A 22,632-nucleotide genomic window follows, 5' to 3' on the forward strand; every position below is an offset into this window, starting at 1 on the left:
ATGTGTGTTTACTTATGCTTGTTGTATATAATTTTATCAATTATAGTCACACTTGCAACTTTTTAAAGAATAAAAATCATTTATTTTTGAATGTATTAACATAAGGACTGGTTTAAAGGTATTGCCCCTCTACTCATTTAAATAAAGAAAATAAAAACAGAATTTTTAACCTTACACATGAGAGAGAAATTTGAAATGTAAATATTCTGAATATAAAAACATCCTTTTAAAAAAAATAAAATTAAAATGTGAAATGAACCGGAATTTTTTACATTAATTTATGAATTATTCAAAAGATTTCATTTTAATTATTTTTTTCTTGGCGAAATCTATCCACTTCCGCTTTCAACAGCCTATGTGCAGTTCTGCTATATTCCAACAGGGGAAGCATTCTTCTTGAATGCTGGTATAGACCGCAATATCGTTCCAGCGAAGAACAAAGACGTAAACACAGACATCCCGATCATGGATGGGGGATTGGAAAGGTACTTCCAAAGTCCATTTTTAAATACTTGACGCCGCCTGTTTTCACGTTTTTCTTAAGATATTGGCACAAGCTTTATCTCTTCTAGACGCTGATTATGCGCTAATCGACGACACATTTTAAAAGACGGGCGGTTATATGATTTCGAATAGCTCACTTAGCTTAGAATGTTCACAACGACCGATCAAGCTCTGTTTATGTTACTCGCCACTGTTGTCTGCATTATTTGTTGCCATTTAAAGCTGTTTTTGCTTTTGGTATGATATATGTTTATTGGCCTTTCGCATCAACCGAACTTGCCAATATTGATGCTCTTATGAAGTGATTTACGTTTAATTTATCTTGCACACTGTACATAACCCAGTAATACTGCATGTTAGCTAATCTGGGTTTTAAAAAATAGATTTGATATGCATTGGATCGCAGGAGTAAACCCTTCACATTTCTGTCAATACTTTATTAAACTCTTTCTTTGCATAACACTGATGAAATGTCACTTTGCACTACATCGTAAAGTAGTCCGTTGCAACTAAATTTAATGCCCACTCCAAAATAACACACAGCTGTTGATAAAATATATCGCTCAGTTGAACATTTAATCTAGTCATTTTCCTTCCCCGGTGTCCTGTCACTCTTTTGCATTACAAGGTGTCATGAATGGATATCAATAATATTGAATAAATAATCATATGGCTTTCTGAATGCTCTCCTGTCATAAGGCACAACTTGATTAGCATTGTATAGTTATGCTACCAGTTGATCCAACACCATCTCACATCTCTGATGTTATCTTCATCTGTTATTCATATTTAGCCGCATTGTCTCCTTATTGTCTCGTGTGTGTTTTCTTGCAGAACGACTTTCCGTTTCTGCCCTCAGTGCGGCACAAAATTGCAGTCTGGTTTTAAATTCTGTCCTTCATGCGGGGAGAAAATTCCCTGTGCCACAGATGCGTCTGCACTGGAGGCCATCAGACCTTCTCCAAATTTCTCTCCCCCTAAAGGGGATGAAGCCTTTAAAACAAGCCATGCATCCAGCATGTGTTATGAGGCTACAGATGGTAAGATTATTTTTTGCACTGTACACAACATTACGTGCATTCTAATACGATACAAGACAAGAACTCTGTCAGAAGCATTTGTTTCACAAAAAAAATTTAAAAAGTTCCATTCAGAGAGTAAACTCATACCAAACCCATCAACATTTTTATTCAGCTACAGTGCACGGAAGTTTAGTTTCTCCACGTCCTGCTCTGCGGAAGACTCGTAACGCCCTCCGCCTGGACAGAGAAGTCAAATTAAATGTAAAAGAAGATTCTCCTCCAGTGGCACAAGGTAATAATTATGATATTTCTATTTTAAAAATTGTGTTTAAGCTTCTTTTATGGTTTTCATCTGCTCCTGTATCATGAACTCTCCAAACCTTGTTGGTACCACTTCCAATCTGTTTTCTTTTTTTTCTAGATAACATTGTGTCTTCCCCAAAGCAAACTCCAGTCAAACGTGTAAAGAAGGCGGCAGCCGTTGAGTCCTCTCCCCCTCCCATCTTAAAATCGCCGAGATCTGGTAAGCGCAATCCAGCTATCAATTTTTCAATACTGGAACAGTCAGCAGTCAATCACCGGGAACATATATTGGTCAGTTTTTGCAGAGGATAACGAATATATGCCTGTAAGCATCGTAATGCTTATTGTGACGTTTGCTACTACCATTTATTTCTCATAAAACCAAACTCGCGATTTTGCTGGCAACTTAAAAAAATAGCCAAGTGACTGCGTACCTTAAGTTAAGATTCCACTGTATTTATTCGTATAAAAAAAACATTTAAAACAATCTACTGCAATGATGTCTCACCCGTCAACATTACCTACAGGAAGGGGCAGAGGTACGCTCCAGCAGCCTGTGGAGGAAGAAGAGAAAATGTCAGATGTAACGATGAGGTGCGCAGAGGAATCCACTGTGGACAGTTTGCCTCTGACTGCCTTCTCGCCTCTTTCTTCGCCGGCCTCCAAATCTCCTTTCAAAGGTGAATAAAAGACGCGTTTTTGGTGTTGTGGTGGCGTTTCTATGGAGAGAGAGAGAGTGTGAGAGTGAGAGAGAGAGAGAGAGTAAGAGAGAGTAAGAGAGAGAGAGAGAGAGAGGGAGGGGGAGAGAGAGAGAGAGAGAGAGAAAGAGAGAGAGAGAGAGAGTAAGAGAGAGAGAGAGAGTGAGAGAGAGAGAGAGAGAGAGGGAGGGGGAGAGAGATGGAGAGGGGGAGAGAGAGAGAGAGAGAGAGTAAGAGTGAGAGAGAGTAAGAGAGAGAGAGAGTAAGAGAGAGAGAGTGAGAGAGAGAGAGAGAGAGATCCAAATGTTTACTAGCGCTCATGTTTCATCTGAATCGCCGAACTCTTTTCTAAGTATGTGCTCGTCTGAACGAACGTTGCAGGCAGAGGACAGAACAAAGGCAAGAAGGTACCCGCCGTGGAGCGACTCGAGGATGGCGAGGAGCTGGCGGACACGACAGGGAGGAAGTGGACGCTGGTCAGGCTGCTCAGTCAAAACCTGACTGAGCTCGTTTATGAAGGTGATATTTCCCGCGTGACCTCCACGAGTAAATAAAAAAAAAAAAAATTCCAGCGTCTATATTAATTGTTAATATTTGTACTGTTTTTGTTCCCAGTTGTGCACAAAGGCTCATGGTCCTCCTCCAAGGAATCTTCTTATATCCTTAAACTGGTGAGTGCAATATTTAGTTTGACACTTTTGTGAACTACAACCATCTTCACAAATGAATAGCTGCACATTTCAATTGCAGGGTGCTGAACGAGGAAGAATCTACAAAGAACAGAACTTTCTGCAGAGGGCGGCGAAGCCTTCATCTGGTGAGCATTTAGTCAGTCTGCTTATTCCGAAAAAAAAAATGATATTACACAAGCTACAGTAGGATGCAGCACAGCCACAGGTGGCTAGTAATGAGCTACATTCTTTTTTTTTTTTTTTTTTTTTACTCTTATTGCTTTGCGCAGTTTTTTGGTTTGTCACAGGACGGCCCCCCCCTCATGGGGCGCCGTCACATGATTCTGTTTTGTGTAGTTTGGCTCCATATGGCCAATCAGATGTAGCCAGGCAGTCACATGACCTGGATCTGTTCCAGAAAAAAAAATGCCATTGTGCTGTTTCATGAGTGTCATAAAAGAAAGTTCATTCAGGACATCTTGTGGCACAATTTACCTCAATTTGTTATTTCCTAATATTAAATTTGTTAGTTTGTCAATTAAAGTGAATTGTCAGACAATATCTGAATGTGCACATTCTCGTGTATATATATTTTTTAACTGTTGGTAATGTTCATGCTTTAAAAAAAATGTGATTTAAAAAAAAAAAAAAAAAACAACAATGAAAGATTAAATGCAAATGTGTTGCACTTCAAAGTTAGTACTACTGGACTCTTATTTAAAAAAAAAAAAAAAAAGTGAAAACAATTCCTGGACAAATTTTGATTCACTGTTTTCAAGTGTTTTTGTTGAAGATTCCAAGTGTTATCCTGCCGTAACGCTTCCGCTGCGTCTTTGTAGTGGCCAAGTGGATCAAGCAACATGACTTGGATTTCCTTGGCATTCCTTCTTGCGTCAGCTTCGGTCACACGGATTCGTACAGGTGCTCTAAACTATTCAAGCATTCCACCACACCCTCGTTCACGTGACCGATTTTTTTCCGTCTCCATTTTTAGATTCCTGGTTTTCCCCGCCATGGGCCTGTCACTCCAATCTGTCATGGACAGCAGTTGTCTTCCCGAGAAGACGGTCCTCCATCTGGCCTGCAGAATAGTGAGCGATCGCTATTTGCCCAGCGGTCCCCTCGCCCTCGTTGACACTCAAAGCTGATACGTTCTGTGTCCCCTGTAGCTGGACGTGCTGCAATACATCCATTCCAACGAGTACGCGCACGCTGACATCAACGCCGAAAACATCTACATCCAACCGGGATGCCCCACGCAGGTCGGGAGGACACTCGATGACGCGTGCGTGCTGGCGTCAGTGTGGCGCAGCCCACTCACTGTGTGTGTGTGCATGTGCGTGTTCAGATATATTTGGCAGGATACTACCACACCTCGCGCTACTGTCCCGGTGGACGCCACGTGGTATATCGCCAAGGCATCCAAGAGCCGCACGAAGGATCGCTCGAGTTCATCAGCGTTGATTCTCATACCGGCGCAGGTGAGTTCACTTTGAAGGATTTTCCTCCATAAATGTCCGACGTGGGCCCCTGTAAAACGTAATAAAACCACAAGCAAACGCTTCTCTTGAACTTTTGATGAGCCAAGTATTTTTGGGGGGGAGGTGCTAGTTTGATTTGAGAGTCTCTGCTGGAAAACGAGAACTGTCAGTTGGCGTGAGGTTTTAGCTGCTCTTTCAGCTCCGTCGCGGCGCAGTGACCTGCAGTCTCTGAGCTACTGCATGCTGCAGTGGCACACGGGCGCGCTGCCATGGAGCGGCCTCACTGATCCCGACCAGGTGGCTGATCTCAAACAGAGGTGAGTCTTTATTTTCTTGCTTTTTACCTGCACAGATTAATTGTTTTTTTTTTTTGTTTGTTTGTTTTAATCAAAGGAGAAGAAATCAACTGCAAAACATGTCTTTACAATAATATGCACTCCCACTTGTCTAAACATGACATTTTTATTTGTGGAATATGAGCCATGAGCAAATGTGAGGTCATTTTCAGTCGATAGCCAAAATGGCACACCCGCTTATATCTGGGATATGAGTTTGTTCGGTATAAGCCAATTACATTCAATCTCACGTTAAATAGGAGTCAACAGACCTACCAACTGCTTTTGATGAACCCCAGATAAGGTTTAGGTGTTCTTGACATGTTTTATTTTTTAGAAGAAGCCTGAATGTTTCATGCCAACACCTGCTGGTACTGATGGGTAAATGAAGCTTCAAATCTCCTTCATGAATCACTTGCAGTATTTTTGGACTCCAGTAGATGGCGCTCTCTGTTCAACATTGGGCTGAAAGCACACTGACTTGCCATTTTTTAAACCCTTTATTTAAAGCAACAGTGCCATCTACTGGAGTCTAAAAATACAACAACTGGTTCATGAAGCAAATTTGAAGCTTCATTTTCCCATCACTAACTGCTGGTATTTGGAAGTGTTCCTTGGAATTATTTCTATTGGGTCTCATTTCTTATATATCACAAAAGCTGCACTTTGAACAGTATATGGTTTGCTATATCTTGTAGTCAAAAACATGACATTATTTGCATTGTATGCAAATTTTGGTGACAATGAGTCCATGTTCCATATGACACTGGTCCTGTGCACTCTCATTTCATATGTATTCCTTGTTCTTTCATTTTAGATACTTGGATGACGTTCCCGCACTGCTGAGTCACTGCTTTGGGAGGAATAAAGTTTCAAGTCAGTAAATATTTAGAAATATCACAGCAAGTATGTAATTAAAAGTTTACTCATTCATGTTGTTGCTGCTTAGGTGCAATTCAGAGCTACGTGAGCACAGTGGCGGAACTGCAGTACACGGAGCAGCCGGACTACTCGGAACTGAAAGCCAGGCTCGCTATTGCTTTGTCGCACCTGGGAGGCTCAGTGGAAAAACCCCTCAGCTTTTAGTGAAGGACCCTAAAAGGAGGACCCAACATGAATTGCAAACATTTCACTGTGATTTGAAGAATGACTGCAGAGATAAAAATAAGGGTTTTTTTAAATCTCACTTCAGTGTTTATTTTTATAGATTTATCGACGCTTATGCTTCTAGGAATGGTAAAACGAGTGGGAGGATTGTGTAATATTTAAATTGTAGCCTTCTCACCTTGAAGTGTGTTTATGCAGGAATTAGTTCATGTCCCTATATGTGATATTCATATTGAAATATGTCGTTTGCATATAACATGTTGGCTAAATTTTTTTTTTTTTTTTAATTTGAGCTTTACGGATTTTCTTGTATGGAATTGGTTATGTAATGTTTAAATTGTGATGTTGATGCTCTTCACAGGTTTCATGTTCACATTTGATGCACTAGTTTTGACTGGAATTCTTCTAATTTGGTTTTGAGATTTCATTTTTATTTTTTATGTTCAAATGTGTTGTCTACAAACGCTGCCTGAAACCAAACATGGATTGACCGTCTTGTAGAAACAATTCAACTGAAATAAATGTGGTTCTTTTGCAAACAGTCTTTACTTAAGAAAGAAAACAAGAAGCTGTTTGTTTTAAAGAAACAATTATAAAGTTTGAACATTTCTGAACATAAAACATTTCAGGACATATACAATTCTTTTATATGAAACAGTAAATATCTCTTAAGGTGAACACTCTTACAAGTAATTCCAAAATAAACACTGAAACCTTTGCCTGTTCACCTTTTTTTTTTTTTTTTTTTTTTACAACCTTAACATCTGTTACTTGAGGCACTTTCTGAATGAAGAGGCTTTTTTTGTAAGATGCCCAAAAAAAATAAAAACAGACACGATAGCGCTCCACTGAGGTTGGAATTTGTACGCGCTTAAATGACTCAGTTAAGCCTTGAACGGCGGACATGCTGACAGTGTGAGGCAGATACACTCATGCAGGTTTAAATATCATTTGACACCGCATATTGCATCATTTTAAAACTCCAATCCTGCCGAATATACACATGGTCACTTGGTCATAAGGCAGCTCAAGTCCCCGGTGTAGCTTTAAAGACAACGTCAAACAACTAGAATACATTAGCGCACCGTGGAAATGACCAATGTGGAGTCTCGCCTAAAAAGAGCTTTACTTGCTGGAAAACACTGCAAAAAGTTCCCAGTCCCATCGGTACTGCAAACGCTGAGAACAGGCCCCCGTTATTGATTGTATTACCGAGTGAGGAAAAATAATCCACATCGGCTTGTTTCATCACTTAAATAAACTGAGCCTGCTTTTTAGTGATTTCAAACAAAGTGGTATGAACGCAGGCCACACAATGGCGGTGAACGACTGGCGACTTTGGGGAGAAAAAAAGAAGAAATGTATTTATGGTTCTTGGTCAGAACAAGGCGAATGTGTGCACAAACTCTGCAGTTATGGAAGAGCTTGCTTGTCGACTTGGCAACGAGCATGTTGAGAAGAGAGTGGAAATGGTCGGGGCCGCGGGCCAATTAGAAGACGGTGGTGGCCAAGTGGCTGGGAGTCGGGGGACGCTCCGTCTCCTCTTGAACATCATGTGACGCGTCCTGCCCTAGAAGATTCGAGTCAAAGAAATCAAAACCACAAAGTTGAGCTTCTTGTTTCTATTATTGTACAAAAACACACAATTGTACCGTGTGAACATCTTTTGTCTATGACGATTTGCATTTATTGATTTGTACAGCACTTTGCTTTTACAAATAAAGGTGGATTGCTGCAAATAGCGAAAATCCACGGATAAATGACACAACAGGACATTTTTAATCATAGATGTCTTAACGTGTTCATCCATTTTGGACTGATTTGAAAAATGTCTAATTTTTTTCCAAGCAAATCATGTTTTCATATTTTCATTTTTTTTTTCGTAAGTTCGATCAATTGCGCAATGCCGATTTTAACGTTTGAACTTTTCAAGAGGATTTCCAGAGGATTCCTGATGCTGCGTCATCTCATCAGTAGTGACGTCAGTGTGAACTTTTAGTGTCCAAATAGGTGGAAAAGCGCTGACCATTTACTTATGACCTATTCACAGACTATTAGCCCCCTCTATTGGTGGAAAGATGATACTGCAGTTAGTGAGATTTTCCAGATTGACATGGCAACACAAGGAGTCCGAGATCTGATTGGAAATAATAAAACTCAAAAGTCATATTCACGCACTGGAAGCAGTGCAGCAAAGAGAAATGCAACAAAATGAAGAGAATTGACTGTCGGGAATAAATGAAGACAATTTCACGGAACAAAATAAAATTGAAGTTCAGGACCGCCCCTCACTCACCGTGTTGCTCGTCTCCCTTTTCCTCACAGTGCGCCTCTTCTTCCTCGGGCAGCTGCACCCGACTCAAATCCTGCTCCTCTTCCGCACTCGATTCCTGATGGAAAGGTTTTTGGTTTACTTTTTTCAAACATTTGAGCATATTGATGACAAGAAAGCGAACTTGGCCGATGGGTTTCGCAGCGCACCTGAGATTCGTGGTCTTCGTCAGAGTTCCGAAATCCTTCTGGAGCCTCCATGAGGAATTCCAGGCCGTCTCCTGCTTCTTCGTCGCTGGCAGCACAAAATTCGGAAAATCATGACAAAAAGCAAGATTTGACTTTTGAATTTCAATCCTTTTTTTTTATTCTGTCAATCATTTTGAAGTTAGTTTTAAAATATTTTTTTTCAACTGTGATAAGTCAGCTTTTTTTATTTTTTATTTAAACATTTTAATAAGGAGTATTAATTCACTATCATCAGGCGCTTCATTTAGTCAGGCCATTGCCTTGTCGAATAGCCAAAAAGTGCTTTGGCGTCATCTTCTGGCAATTCTGAAACTTAATATTTCGCCAATTTTCTTGATTGGCAGCAGAGCTGAGTCACTTGTCACTTTTGTAGTCAATGGAAAACACTGACCTTCCTCCGGAGTCGAACATTTCTTTGCCCTTCTCCTCCTCCACCTCCTTGGTCACCTTCTCCTCATCTACGTTGTCTTGTTCACTCTTGTTCTCATCTTCGCGATGCTGCTCCTCCTCTTCTGGCTTTACTCCTTTGTCTTCCTCTTGAGGTTCTTCCTCCTTTTCTTGGGCATCTTCCTCTTGATGCTCCTCTTCCGTTGGCTGCTCATCGTTTTCCTGAAGCTCGTCCGTCTTTTGCTGCGCAACCTCTTCTTGATGCTCAGCCTCCTCCTCCTCCTCCTCCTCCAGGTCAGAGCAGTTGAGGAAGTCAAAACTCTCAAGAGCAGTCTCCACTTCCTGAGTGAAACTAGAAGAAGTGGGGAAAGGGACCTGTGGACAAACCAGACAGACACGTTAAGACTTCAACTACCCGCTTGACCAATCAGAGCATTAAGAAAGCAAATGATCATTTTGTTTCTAAATTCATTCAACATGAAAGAAGATAATTGCCCAAAACTTGCAAAGACAGCTGCGGGGGATATTGTATTAATATGTTTTTTGACTTTTGACGATTTTGGTTAAAGTTCCTGATTAGCTTTCGTGGGCCACATTAAATGATGTGGCGGGCCGGGTCTGGCGCCTGGGCCTCGAGTTTGACACCCGTGCAAGAAGCAACATTTTAGCTGGGCATTTGGATTTATGTGTTGATCCACTGTTGTAGTTTCTGTTTAACTTGTTGGCATTTGAGAAGCACCAGTCCAAACAAATCAAATCGAAACAAACCTTTTCGCATTGATTGTGAAAAGGGTGAAAGTCTGGATGAGAAAATATCGAACAAACACAAGCATCAACTTACAGTTGGCGCTCCGTCAGAATGTTTTGAATCGTGATCTGTCTGCATTGGTCCTTCAGCCTCAGTGGGCCCTGCTCCGGTCCGGATTGTCGAGTTCTCAGGTGGATCTTTGGCCGGACATTCGTCCGTCCTCTCTATCGACTCGGCGGCCGCGGAGGAAACGTCGGAGCACGAGCAGCTCAGCTCCGCCGAGCTTTCCAGAAGCTCGGCCGATTGGGCAGACAGCCTGTCCGTCACAGTACATTCCGGGCCGGTCTCATCGACTCGGCTCCGAGAGGACGACGTCTGCGGATGGCCGTTGTGCACCGAATCTCTTGGGGAGAAAACCTCGCCCGCTTCGCTCTCGTCCTCCTCCTGATTGGACGATAACGACGGCGTCGAAGCGCTGGACTTGTGCGGCGCAGGGACGCTAGTATGCAGGACGTTGGAGGCCGACAGCCTCTGAGCATGGTGGCCGAGGGCCGGGCTGGACGAATCGTCGGAAGACTCGGAGGAGTTGGACCAGACGGTGCCGTTGTCCAGCTCTCCTTGTCGCTTCAGCAGAGACTGGAGGAAATGAGACACAGTGAGAAAATTAAATAATGCCGTTGCACAAATATGCACAACCTCTTACAACTGGGATGCGACTGTGTTCAGAATTTGGGCTGAGCAATTAATTGAATCCAAATCGACTGCAATGCAGTAGAATGATGTTCGAGAATGATTTTCGGACCTTTTTTTTTTTTTTGCTTACTACCAGAAACCTGAATATTGTGTGCTGCTAACTCTAGTGATGGGTAAAGGAAGCTTCAAATCTGCTTCATGAACCAGTTGTAATATTTTTGGACTCCTCTAGATGGCACTCTCTGTTCAACATTGGCCTGAAAGCACACTAAATTGGCATTTTTTAAACCTTTTATTTAAAGCAACAGTGCCATCTAGAGGACTCAAAAATACAACACCTGGTTCATGAAGCAAATTTGAGGCTTCATTTTCCCATCACTAGTGACCACCGACTGAACACAAGCGCTGTATAAATACATACGGCAACAAAAAACACTCAAAGACCTAAATCAAAGCCAAACAATCTGAGTGGGCACCACTTTATCTTCAGCTCAAATAACAACAAAAGTCCACGAGCTTAATGCGAACACATAACGGCAAATTGACGGGCTAACAAATCTAGCATTGACACTGCAGCTTAGTCGCTTTGTTCTTTTTCTGTTTCATTATTAAATCTATATGCAGGAAAAGCAAAATATTTGCTACAAATGCCATGCTGGTGTATGAAGGGTGATTCCATCCACCTGATCAACTTGCGTCACAAGCATGACAAACAATTAACAGTGACAACTTAAACAGTGGTTCTCAAAGCTGGCTGCAGTCAGGTCTCAAGGTTGCACATGACGGTCATGACCGCAGCTGACAAATGTGGTGTGTTCGTAAAGTCCAATGGATGTGTTCCATGCGGGATGCGGAACAAATAAGGGCTTTCAAACCCGCAAGGCCACTGCGATTCAGGTCAGGTCACACCGATTTATTCAGGCAGCATGCTTGAATCAAGAACAATGGGCGCATTTTAGGGCCAGCAGGAAGAAGAAAACAGGTGGAAGGAGCAAACTTCATGTTTTGCTCTGCGCTTCACAAGCAAAGGAAGTACATAGATTTTTTTTTTGCTGTTAAAAAAACAAAACAAACATGTTACACAGTTATTTGCCGTATCTGATAATTTAGCTGTTGCTGTAATTTTCATGGTACTTGTTTTTCTTCTAATTAAAACTAAATTATATTGTTATCATTTAACTTTAAATAGTGTTCAATTTAAAAGGTGATTATTTTTGGTCTGATTATTTCTTCCTCTGTCAAGCTAGCTATCGTGCGTAAACAAGGGGGTCCTTGTTCATGACAGTTTTGTTCCCACGGCGGCTATCAGTACCAAAGTCATAATTACAGTCAATATTTTTGATCAAATATACTTCTAAGCCTGAAATACAAAACAAGTCAAGTGAAAATTTAATTCCATTGGACCCCAGCTTACTGGGTACTGTTTCTATTAGCTCGTTAGCATCAAGCTAGCCGAATTCCATAAGAAGGACTCATAGGTTTGTTTGAATATTTTGGTGTGTACATACATACACAAAGTTTAATTCGCTCTTGTTTTATGGGTCAGTTTTATAGTCAACTTCAACATAGTGACAAAAAAAAAAAAAAAATCCTTATTTGGGGAGCTATGCAAGAGAGCGAACTTGAAGATTTTGTTTAAAACTCCGAGTGGGGATAGAAACAGGTGCAGGGATTCACTGATTGGCGCTAATTGAGCGTGCTTTTTTTTTTTTTTTTGATCGTTCACATTAGTTCATTGCGCAGTGAAATGTCATACAGTATGTTCGATGCGGTCGTAAACTCAGGACCCCCCCTTTAAAGGCACGAAAGGGGAATAATTCATATCAAACAGATCAGTCACTTGCAATCGCAATTAAACTCCCAAAGTCCTTGAATACTAAAACTACATTCCACACACCAACTGTAAACCTCTGGGTGGGGCTCTTGCATGGCTCAGAGTGCGCGGGAACGAAGCTCTCCTGTCCGACACGCCCTTGTCGACCGCCTCAGTCAGCCGGCGTTTGCGCACGGCGCCCCCGTGAGATGTGCTCTTCAGCGAGGTGAGGAAGAGGAGGAACATATTGGACGGCTACTCAACCACTATTAAACAGCTACAGGGACCGCAGCTCCGCTCATACACGCTTCCGCTGTCACACCTCCCGCTAGCGCCATCGCTGGCCGCGGGGCTACTCGCATTAGGCACGCCACTTCCACAACCACATGACCTGACACACAGTCCCGTTCGATTATCCTCACACACATCAGTGCTACTGCTACAAACAAAGCAGGTGGGGAGTAGCTGAAACAGAACAAGCCAGTGAAATGAAAGTAACAGCAAGCCATGACTGAGGCAAACAGATGAGTGGAGATATGCTCGCTAGCCACTTAATTTGGTACACCTGGATGGACACAGGTGTTCCATTTTATTGCGTTGGACGAATTTTACAAACTGGAGTGAAACCCTGCGGGATATATACAAGACCCACCCACAAGAGGTAAAAATCCACAGATTGACAGAACATATTTGAAAAGAATATATAGTTTCTCGGTCAAACTATATTTGACACTTTTAACCTATTTAGAGTGTAGAAAGGCTGTTTTTTTTGTTTTAAACCCAACAAAATAAATTGCAATCAAATGTATAGAAAACACTGGATATAATGTAGTGTTTGTGCACATTCTTGTGCCTTTAAGAGGCGGGGCCAGGTGAGGCGGCGTTAGAGAGCTTCGGCCCAAAGACGCTTCCGTCTGAGTGTGTTTGTTTTACAGCGTTCAGTAAACGGCTGTAAAGTGCATCATTATTTAATTAAGTGTACTCGGAAGAAAAAACACACACGATATTGTAGAGGCGCCAACAATGAATCACAATAAAGCAGAGGAAAACAATTATGAATTCTGCAACATGTTCAATAATGTTGTTGGAGTTGGCGGTACTGTTAAACATCACTGAACCATACGAAAAAGTTGGCCATTTTTTTTTAAATAATATTATCCCTCCAACAAACTTTAAACAAATTCAAATGCATTTTGTGTACGTAAATTGTAAACCTATTCAAACACAAACAAAAACATTGCAAAGAAATAAAAATATTTCTGTGCTTCATATTTGCCTTTAAGAGGCATGCATGGCGTGGCGGTGTGGCATGACGTCGCAAAGCTGCGTTTGCGCGTCAGCTCTGCGTTTTAAAGTTCTACCAGAGTTCAACAAAGTGCTGAAAAGCATGTCAGCAACTGCGGCTCTCATTCCATATTTCCGCATCATAGCGAGAAGTTCAACCAAAAACATCCATGACTTAACGGGACTGCGTTTTAAGTGAACCATAATATAGCGAGAAAAGCTCCAACCGTTACCAGAATGACAAACTCCACCCAAAGTCAAATTTGGAGCTGCCCTGGATGGCTCATATAAGGTGCACCAGATGAAGTGGCCGGCAAGGAAAGACGTTCAATGGCGAATGATGACGTGGGAGAGAGATGTCATGTTGACTCACATAAAACACTTGTTCCCGCATGGAGGGCGTGTCTGGAGGGCTCTGATTGGACAACAGACGTTTGGAAACGGTACTGCACGACGACGTCTGGTCATCCTTATCAAAAGGACTGGAAAAAAAAATAAGATCACGTCATATGGAGCTGAATTTAGTGACTAAAGGGTGCGAGTTGCAGGTTTCATTACCTCCACGTGACTTCCAGGTTCAGCTTAACTGTTCCCAAGTCGTTAATATCCACGGCAAGGGTTTGCGGGAGTGGGCAGAAGAGGTCGAGCATTTCGCAGGATACGCTACCCACCACCACGTGATTGGCCAAACTCTTCAGCTCTGTCACCTGAAAAAAAAAAACAATGGGAAGCTGTTTTTTATTGTGCATTTTCCTGTTTGAGCGGGTTAAGTGAAAATTGGATTCAAAACTAGATAGAAGCCATTGCGGTCCGAGATAAAAGCCAACCATCACTGGAGCATTCCACAAGATCCACCAATCAAAAGAGAAATTCCCTAGCGGATGTAAATATTATTAAAACGCTCACCTTAATGGACAAAAGTTCAGTGACGAGAGGCAGGAAAATGTACTCTTCGCTGTCCCACATCTGCTTGCTGCTGACTTCTACGCGGCCTCGTAGCCTCCAGCGCTGACGCCCGTAGCGCATGAGCACCTGGAAAGAGGGGCAACAGTGATAATAAATTATTAGATAATAAATTATTATTAATAAATTATTAGATTATAAACCTCAAAGTAAGAGATCCGAAATGGTCACTACAAGGCAGTAGAACGCTCATTTTGCCAGCCAATGAGAACGAAAAAGCAAGATTCAACGTCTGCCCTGTGATTTACTAACGACAGGTGTAGAGTGTACCCTGCCGCTTGTCCAAAGTCCGCCGGGATAGGCTACAGCTCACCCGTGACCCTCGAAAACAAGAGCTATAAAAAAAAATGAATGGCTGGATAGTAACATTTTTTTAAATAGAAAAATATAATAAAATCTTGTGTAATTATTCCATAATTGTTTTGTGGGTTTAAAATGTGAATTTCCATTACTGTCTTTTTTGGAATGTGAATCCTACTTTTTTGTCATAGTTTGGCTTGTCCTGCAACTTATAGTAGTCAAGTGCGGTTTGTGTATCGCTGGTGTCGGGTCGGAAAACTCCTACATCACAATTTTTTCACAAATCGATATTATTGGTCAGTCCACAGGTGTGTTTTTTTTTCCCCAAATTATCGACCAATGGAAAATGTTGAAAAGGGTTTGCACTCTTTGATGATGCAATGTTGATTTTTGAACAAACGGGCCATTTTTGGGGGGTCTTCAGCCACATATTGAAATTAGAGCTCAGACGGCACACAAAATTCCCATTCTCTAAACGTGATGACTTTCTTCTGGCCGTTGACAAATAGTTTTGGTGCATTATTTAAAAATAAAGTAAGTGGCAATAATCCACCAAAAGTTTTGCCAACCGCCAAAAGCAGCAAGAAAAATAAATGGAATTAAAAAAAGAAGAAGTAGTCATTGCAACTAATGTGTTACATGTCGCTTGCTATGCCATAACAAGGATTTAGACTCAAAAATTAATGTATGTGTGTGTCTTTGATTTGTTTTCTTTTTTTTTTCTTTTACATACCTCATATTGGTCACCCGCACACAGCCGAGCAAATCCGGCGAGGCCTGCAACGTGAATGAAAACATATTGCGACGAGGAGAAGGAAGTGAAAGTGATGAGCTTACAAAGTGACTCACTCACCCTTCATCTTGACATGAAATTCTCCCATGTGGCTTTCCAGTTCGCTCTCGAGCGAGCACATGTGCTGCGCGCACACACGCAGCCGTGAACAAAAAATTAAATATCAAAAAAAGAAAGATTTGATGCCAACACACGGACTTAGTGTCGGCAACTCACCTCCGTACATTCCCTAAAGCCTCTGTTGGCTTCACTCAAGCTCTCCCGAGCCTCTTTGCTCCCAGTGGCAGAGTTAAAGGCCGCCACCATTTTACTCGCACCATCTCGGAGCCGTCGCTGTATGCAGTACGCATCGTATAGCTCCTCCACCTGCAAGACAACAAATGGCCGCAGTTTCACACACACTCGGATGAAAACAACCAGAACCTGTTTATTCTACGTTTACGAGTTGAATCTTTCAAAAACACCTTGCTGAGGTGGAATTCCAAACGACGCATGAATCTCTCTATGGCTTTCACTTGCTAGAAAAAAAAAAGGACACAAGATAAAAATGTAAGGTCAGGTAAGAAAGATAATACAAAACGGAATGTATCAGAATCTAACGTGATACAATATAAGATTAAAATAAAAAAACGACACTTTTGCATTCTTCTGCAATTCAGTGGGAATCTATGCATTATCTGCGGAAAACTCACTTTTTTTTTTACTGTTTTATGCTGAAGACAAAGCCATTTCTAATGTAAAAATATTTCTTTGGTGACATCTTGATGCCAAGATCTTTTATTGGATTCAGAGGTAGAGCTTCGTTTAGCCTGGCCATAGAAAGGGGATTTGGCGCCATCTGGTGGCATTTTTAGGCAATTACAACCCTTTTTTAGTGTGGGAGTTGTTTCGCTATTTGCGGCCAGGTTGGGTTTCACCGCATTTTGCAACATGAGGGTGAACATAAAAAGGAGCCCTCTTTATTAAATTGAGCAGTACCACGCTTAGGTGTCACTCAAAACTGAACATTTTTATCTCTATGGCAGATTTTCGGACACAGATCTTGTATTGGATCTTATTAGATTGTGTAGGTGTGCTTAATGCTGTGACCGGTGACTGTAAACAACAGATGTGAATGAAACCAACCTTATCCTGCTCATACAAAGAGCCCTGTGGAAGAAAATCAAACATTTAGCATCACAAAGCATCTAATTAGCATCCCGCCTGGCACCACTCGATACCAAGTGAGACTCGTTTGAAAAGGCGGCCTCTCACCAGTCGACCGTTTCTCTTGTTTTCTCGGATCTGTTGGCCTAGAGTGTCTAGTTCCAACTGGTGGACCTGCAAGTAGGACCTAACAACGACAAATAATCAAGCGTTTTAGTGACGTTCCAACGTGCCGCTATACGAAATATCCACTCACTGTAAGCCTCTGCGTAAGGCAGCGTACACCTCGTCCAGCCGCTCGGGCTGGGGGGTTTTGGCGGGGGGCAGCTTGGTGGAGCCTGTGAACATCCTGCTTCCTTACAAGGCACGTTTCTCTTGGATCAAACAGCGCTGAGGGAGCAAGCAGCCCAGAGACAATATTCATTTTTGCTTCAAGACTATCGTAAAGAAAGCACGCACGAGGAAGGAGGAGGGTGGTACCTGCTGACTGTGGGGGTCCGATCACTACTGGAGCATGCTGGAAGGGCCGACTGTAGCACCGGGGCTTTAATAAACCAAAGGGCATGTCCTGGAATGGTACACAAAGGAGAAGTCAGAGGCCCCTATCAGCGCCGCACGTAGGGGAGTGATATTCTGGGACCTCATTAAGTTGGAAACTTTCCATGGGAATTATTAAAAATAAACCAGGATTACGCAAAATTAAGGGTTGGTTGGCAATAGGTGATTTACTCATAGTTGGGAAAAATATAGTTTCATGTTTCAAGCAAGTAAATTGGCACTTTGAGTTATGAGTGCCCCAATTTAAGCTTTTTCAGTTATGTTTTGCCACATGGTAGATTTTTTTGTTCGGGGTTGTCAGACAAAATTTGAGTTACAAGGAAGCTTTCCATATGAGACTGCTCAAGAGAAGTGATACAAAAAAAAAGAGGCAATAAAGGTCATACAAAGCCTTTGTATGTGGGAAAAGACAGCTATGCACTTTGCATTGTTGTCTGCTTATGAGAAAAAATATATTCATTTACATGTTTTTTTCTATTTCACTTCAGGGATTATTCAGAGAGATGTGAGGCCATCAGAATTGGACAGTTTAGGGCAGGCGTGGGGGAACTACGGCCCGGGGGCCACATGCGGCCCCGTTAAACGTTTTAATCCGGCCCGCCGAACTTGAAAAAAATGAAATGAATATACCTTGTTAATGTTTTATTTTCTAGAAACTGCGGTATGTCAAAGACAGATATTTTGTTGTAATGCTTTTGTTCACTTTCATTTAAAATTAAATTTATTTTTTTTCTCTGATGAGGTGAGGTTACCAAAACATTCCATCCATCTGCTCCTGGTCCGGCCCCTCTGTCAAATTTTAGAACCCATTGTGGCCCGCCAATCAAAAAGTTTGCCCACCCCTGTTCAACATGAAGTAGATTAACTGTATTTAAAATTAATTCATGGTTCATTTAAGTTTAAGCATAACCCTAACCTCTGTGACCAAAACATTTATAGTAAAGCTGATGTTCATTAGAATACATATTATGGCTTCTGTTTGTTACAAAATATATATGAAGACATCTTGAAAAGAAAGGTCTATATTAAATCGCAATATTGTAGAAAAAAAAAAATCGCAATTATGGTAGACAATCACTTTTGGGGACATCTTATAAAAGCTCGAATGTGATATTTTTCCCATAAAATTAGACACAATTCCCAGTTAATTACCATGAAACATTTCCAATTTGCAATATTCCTCCATCCTAACTTCCCAAGGAAATTTACCAGAAGCATTCCGGAATTTTTAGACCCCTTTGCCATCGTAATTGTATCTGAGAGGACTATTCCTCTCAGACATATTATAATAAAAGATCCTCATTTTTATTATGAGGTGAAGGGAGCGATAGAAGACAGAAACTTCTTTCACTTCCACTCCTGAGAACATTTTTTAATTGTCTGAGTCATAGCATGACACACTCGCTGCGAGCAAAGTGGCCACCGGGCAGTCTGCTTCGGCTTGTCTCGAGTCGTCTTCCTTCCTTCCATGCTTCTACAGCAACTCCCCTCCCACCTCCACATCCAGCAACCGAGAGCAGGAAGTCTCATAGCGGCCTCCATACAGGAAATTCTACACAGCCGCTTGGCCCGAGAATATAAAAACGACTCCTGCAGTGTGGGCGAGTGTGTTAAGAAAAAAAAAAAGAGAAAGAAGAAGCCTTCAGGAATGATAGAAAAACATGCAGATTAGCGTGATCAGGGTTACTACAGGAAGGGGGGCGGGGGGGTCGTGCCTGAGCTAAACTAGTCACAAAAGAGATTATCGTCTTTAACGTAAATCTGTCAAGCAAGAACCAAACCCATATTAACAGATGGATTTTGTGAATGTGCGAGGGCTGTCGAGCAACTGGTGGTTGGTTGCTCTGCATTGTTTTACATTCCACACACAACCACAAATATTTAAAAATGGACACAGTATATGCATCCATCCATTATCTGAGCCGCGTTTCCTCACAAGGGTGGCGGGTGTGCTGGAGCCTATCCCAGCCATCTTTGAGGAGTAGGCGGGGTACACCCTGAACTGGTTGCCAGCCAATCGCAGGGCACACAAAGACAAACAACCACTTGCGCTCACAATGACATCTAGGACCATTATAGAGTGTTCCATTCAACTACCATGCATGATTTTGGAATCTGTGAGGAAACCGGAGTACCCAGAGAAAACCCACGGAGGCATGGGGAAAACATGGAAACTCCACGCAGGAAGGTTGGAGCCAGAATTGAACCCTTAACGTCAGTAGTGCGAGGCGGACGTGGCAACGAGGCGACCACCGTGCCGCCTGTACACAGTATATTTAGTAAAAAATTAAAAAAAAAAAACTCCACTGTACATACAGACATCAAATTGTAAAAACACTGTTGTCTTCACAATTGATGCTGCAGGCAGGGGCGAGGGGTGCGGGGGGGTCCCTCAGTGGTAAGCCACTAATCTAGGTGACATCTTGGGAGGATTAACAGGAGGGGGTCCGGGTTTGGGTTTAAAAATAAAAAGGAGAAAAAGGTGCCATATGCTCACTTGTGCCACTTTTGAGAGAAAATAAAACTGCAACACTTTGACACTCCTCTGTAAACAGCAGATACTGAGAGTACATGCAGTACACACACACACACACACACACGCACACACAGAAATGTACATACAGCAGAAAGACGCATACAAGGTGAGCTTTCCTCTCAATTCGATGATCTTTTATCCCTTTCCCTATGTTACAGATCATTAGCTGCATTAATCCTCTCCGAGCGAGGGGGGGTGCAAACAAAGAGGACACTGTTTGAAAGCACCTCACAAGACTGGAGTTTTCTTTGCAAGAAAAAGTCACGCACAAACCACACAATGCATCGGCTCGTTTGGACCGAGGTATTAATAGCAATGTTATAAAAATGTATTTTAGGAGGTGTATATTAAGAAGTCTTAAAGGACACTCAACATCGAAACCTTGGCTGTGTTTGGAATCATTCACTGGTTCCCTACTCCTAATCACAACAAAGGTATTTTTAGACAGTGAACTCAATTTTGCAGTTGTGCAATAGTTTCTTTATTTTTGTTGAAAGCTTTGTATTACATATTAGTAAGAATGTATTACCTTCTAGTTAATTTGTATTAATATTGAAATATTAGCATTGTATGTGATGTAATGCATTTTTAATGACTCACGGCAACATTTTTTAAAGTGAGAGCTACTTCTTGTTTGCTGATCAATGTGAAGCGCTACCAGTTTGATACACACTTGTGAAACAACAAAGTTGCACAAATTACCATTCATTAAATATGATTATTAATATAAATGGCATTCTCTGATGTTAAATATATTAAATATCAATATACATAACTTAATGTTAAAAAAAAAAAATCTCTAAGTGTCCACATTTTCAAAATCAGCACTCCCAAAACATTCCTAGGACATCACAATGTCCAATCAGTGCTGAGCAATTCTTTGTTTTATTTATTATTTTCAATTTAGAGCAGGCCCGTGGGCTACTCATGTGGTCCTCGTTGACCTCTGCGCTAAAGTCTAATAGTAATTAAATTTTAAAAAGTGTAAAATGAGGAAACAAATATTTGTGACTCGTATTAGTCACTCAGTCACCAAAAAAAAAACTCTATTTCCTGTATTCTGGAAATTACCTCCTCTGATGAAAAATGTAAGTGGTTCTGAAACTTTTATATCATGTACCACCTCACAAAATATTTATCTCTCCATGTACATATATTAAATATTGATGTGAGCCACTGTGACACTATGCGGTTTCCAGATTAACACTGTCATTAAATATAGGACAGAAACCTGCACTTACATAACACTTAAGCTTTAATGATTCACACATAAATCAAATATAAAATGCTCAGATAGATAGATAGATAGATAGATAGATAGATAGATAGATAGATAGATAGATAGATGGATAGATAGGAAGCAAATATATCTTAAAGATTAAATGCAATTACATTGAATTAAAAAGTTGAATACAACTAAACTGTACTTGGGCTGTGATTCCTGTACCACACTTTGAGAATCACTGATTTAGATCAAAACTTAAAGTACACACTTGATAAACCTACATTGATGGAGAATTTAGTTAAGTGATGTAATGCACCAGTTATTGGTTGATTGATTGATTAATTGATTGATTGAACATGTAAACATTACAAGATCAAAAAAATGGAAGAAAGAAAACCATCCGTAGATGCCATAGATCAATTCGGTTTACATGACCCAAAGTTGAACATGAATTAAATTAAATCGTGTAAAATGGAAAACTACAAGCTGCACTACTTGTGACGCCAGCATCTTAAAATGGCAGTCAAACAATAACAATGACTTGTTTTCTTCCGCTGTTAGGCTAAGGCTAGCTCCAATGATGTAGTCCAGCCTGGTGTGTACGTTTGGAGAAGGAGGAAGGATAACGATGAGTAGCGGTGTCACACAAAAAAAAACACAACTTCATCTCTTCCAGATTAGCGGATTAGCTAACCCGGCGGCAGCGGGCCACTTAGTCGGATAAACAAAGTCGCATCACAACCGGGGCCGGGGCCGCTTCACTGGTTCTCGGCGGAGGATGGAGAGTAGACCCGAGCAGCGAAAAACTTGGACGCCAGATTTACATTCCGCGAAACGGAGCCAAAACACAACCTTTGCGCCTAAATAACCGCTTGAATATAAACAAACATAAACACATCTGGAGCGAGAGAAAACACATCTGGAGCGAAAGAGTCTAAAAAAGGGGAAAAAAAACAAGAACGACGAGCTGGCGAGTATCAATCGGATAACATCCCACGAAAGCTACTTGGCGTCGCCCATGGAGAGAAATCTTAAACGGGCGCCTTGTTTTGTGACCTTGGTGATTAAAACGGGCTTGCTCTTACCTCTCTTTGGAAGTCCGACCGGCCGGGGAGTTTGGCCGCAATCCCATGTCTAACACGATGCTCGTCCGCACACTTCTCAAGAGTTATTCTGGGCGCTGTCCTTCTCCTCGATTTTGCAGTTTTTTTGTGTCCACACTGTGGAGCAGTCGCTAAAAGTCCACTTCCTGTTGTTCACTTTCAAAATAAAGTCTTACCGTTACAATCACGATTTGGAGAGGTAAATAGCCCTCATATACTTATATATATATATATATATATATATACTTACATAATTATAACTGCAATAATACATTGTGTTCTGATGAATTATTTTTAGATTATGTAGAATGGTCTGTAAATGACTTTGTTGCAGCTGCAACTGTTGTGAAAGAGCTGAGCTACATACATGCAAATGTATTTTAAATCTTTTATGCTTTTCTCAACACTCACAGATACTTTATACAAAAACAGATTGCCAATA

At 41.3% G+C, this 22,632-nt stretch overlaps 2 protein-coding genes across 2 annotated transcripts; one reads left to right on the plus strand and one right to left on the minus strand.

Moving 5' to 3' along the window:
* The first annotated feature begins 374 nt into the window (after positions 1–374).
* Positions 375–6,660, plus strand: vrk3 (VRK serine/threonine kinase 3). Its single transcript, XM_088295339.1, has 15 exons — positions 375–485; positions 1,339–1,544; positions 1,699–1,818; positions 1,948–2,049; positions 2,357–2,509; positions 2,909–3,046; positions 3,143–3,198; positions 3,278–3,344; positions 4,038–4,119; positions 4,193–4,289; positions 4,368–4,460; positions 4,547–4,679; positions 4,879–4,996; positions 5,832–5,890; positions 5,964–6,660. The coding sequence occupies exons 1-15, from the start codon at positions 466–468 to the stop codon at positions 6,098–6,100; spliced, it is 1,581 nt and encodes a 526-aa protein (XP_088151465.1). The 5' UTR covers positions 375–465; the 3' UTR covers positions 6,101–6,660.
* On the minus strand, positions 6,186–22,335 carry ripor1 (RHO family interacting cell polarization regulator 1). The gene is made up of 17 exons (XM_088295336.1): positions 22,173–22,335; positions 17,249–17,336; positions 17,025–17,158; positions 16,877–16,955; positions 16,748–16,771; positions 16,087–16,140; positions 15,839–15,988; positions 15,683–15,746; positions 15,563–15,606; positions 14,473–14,598; positions 14,125–14,273; positions 13,940–14,048; positions 9,870–10,412; positions 9,033–9,403; positions 8,603–8,687; positions 8,418–8,511; positions 6,186–7,691 (listed from the first exon to the last, which is right to left on the minus strand). The coding sequence occupies exons 3-17, from the start codon at positions 17,114–17,116 to the stop codon at positions 7,612–7,614; spliced, it is 2,064 nt and encodes a 687-aa protein (XP_088151462.1). The 5' UTR covers positions 17,117–17,158; positions 17,249–17,336; positions 22,173–22,335; the 3' UTR covers positions 6,186–7,611.
* Between the last annotated feature and the right edge of the window lie 297 nt (positions 22,336–22,632).

The sequence above is a fragment of the Idiotropiscis lumnitzeri genome, chromosome 5 (assembly GCF_059441095.1).
Source record: "Idiotropiscis lumnitzeri isolate Australia: NSW breed Sydney's pygmy pipehorse chromosome 5, RoL_Ilum_1.0, whole genome shotgun sequence".
NCBI lineage: Eukaryota > Metazoa > Chordata > Actinopteri > Syngnathiformes > Syngnathidae > Idiotropiscis > Idiotropiscis lumnitzeri.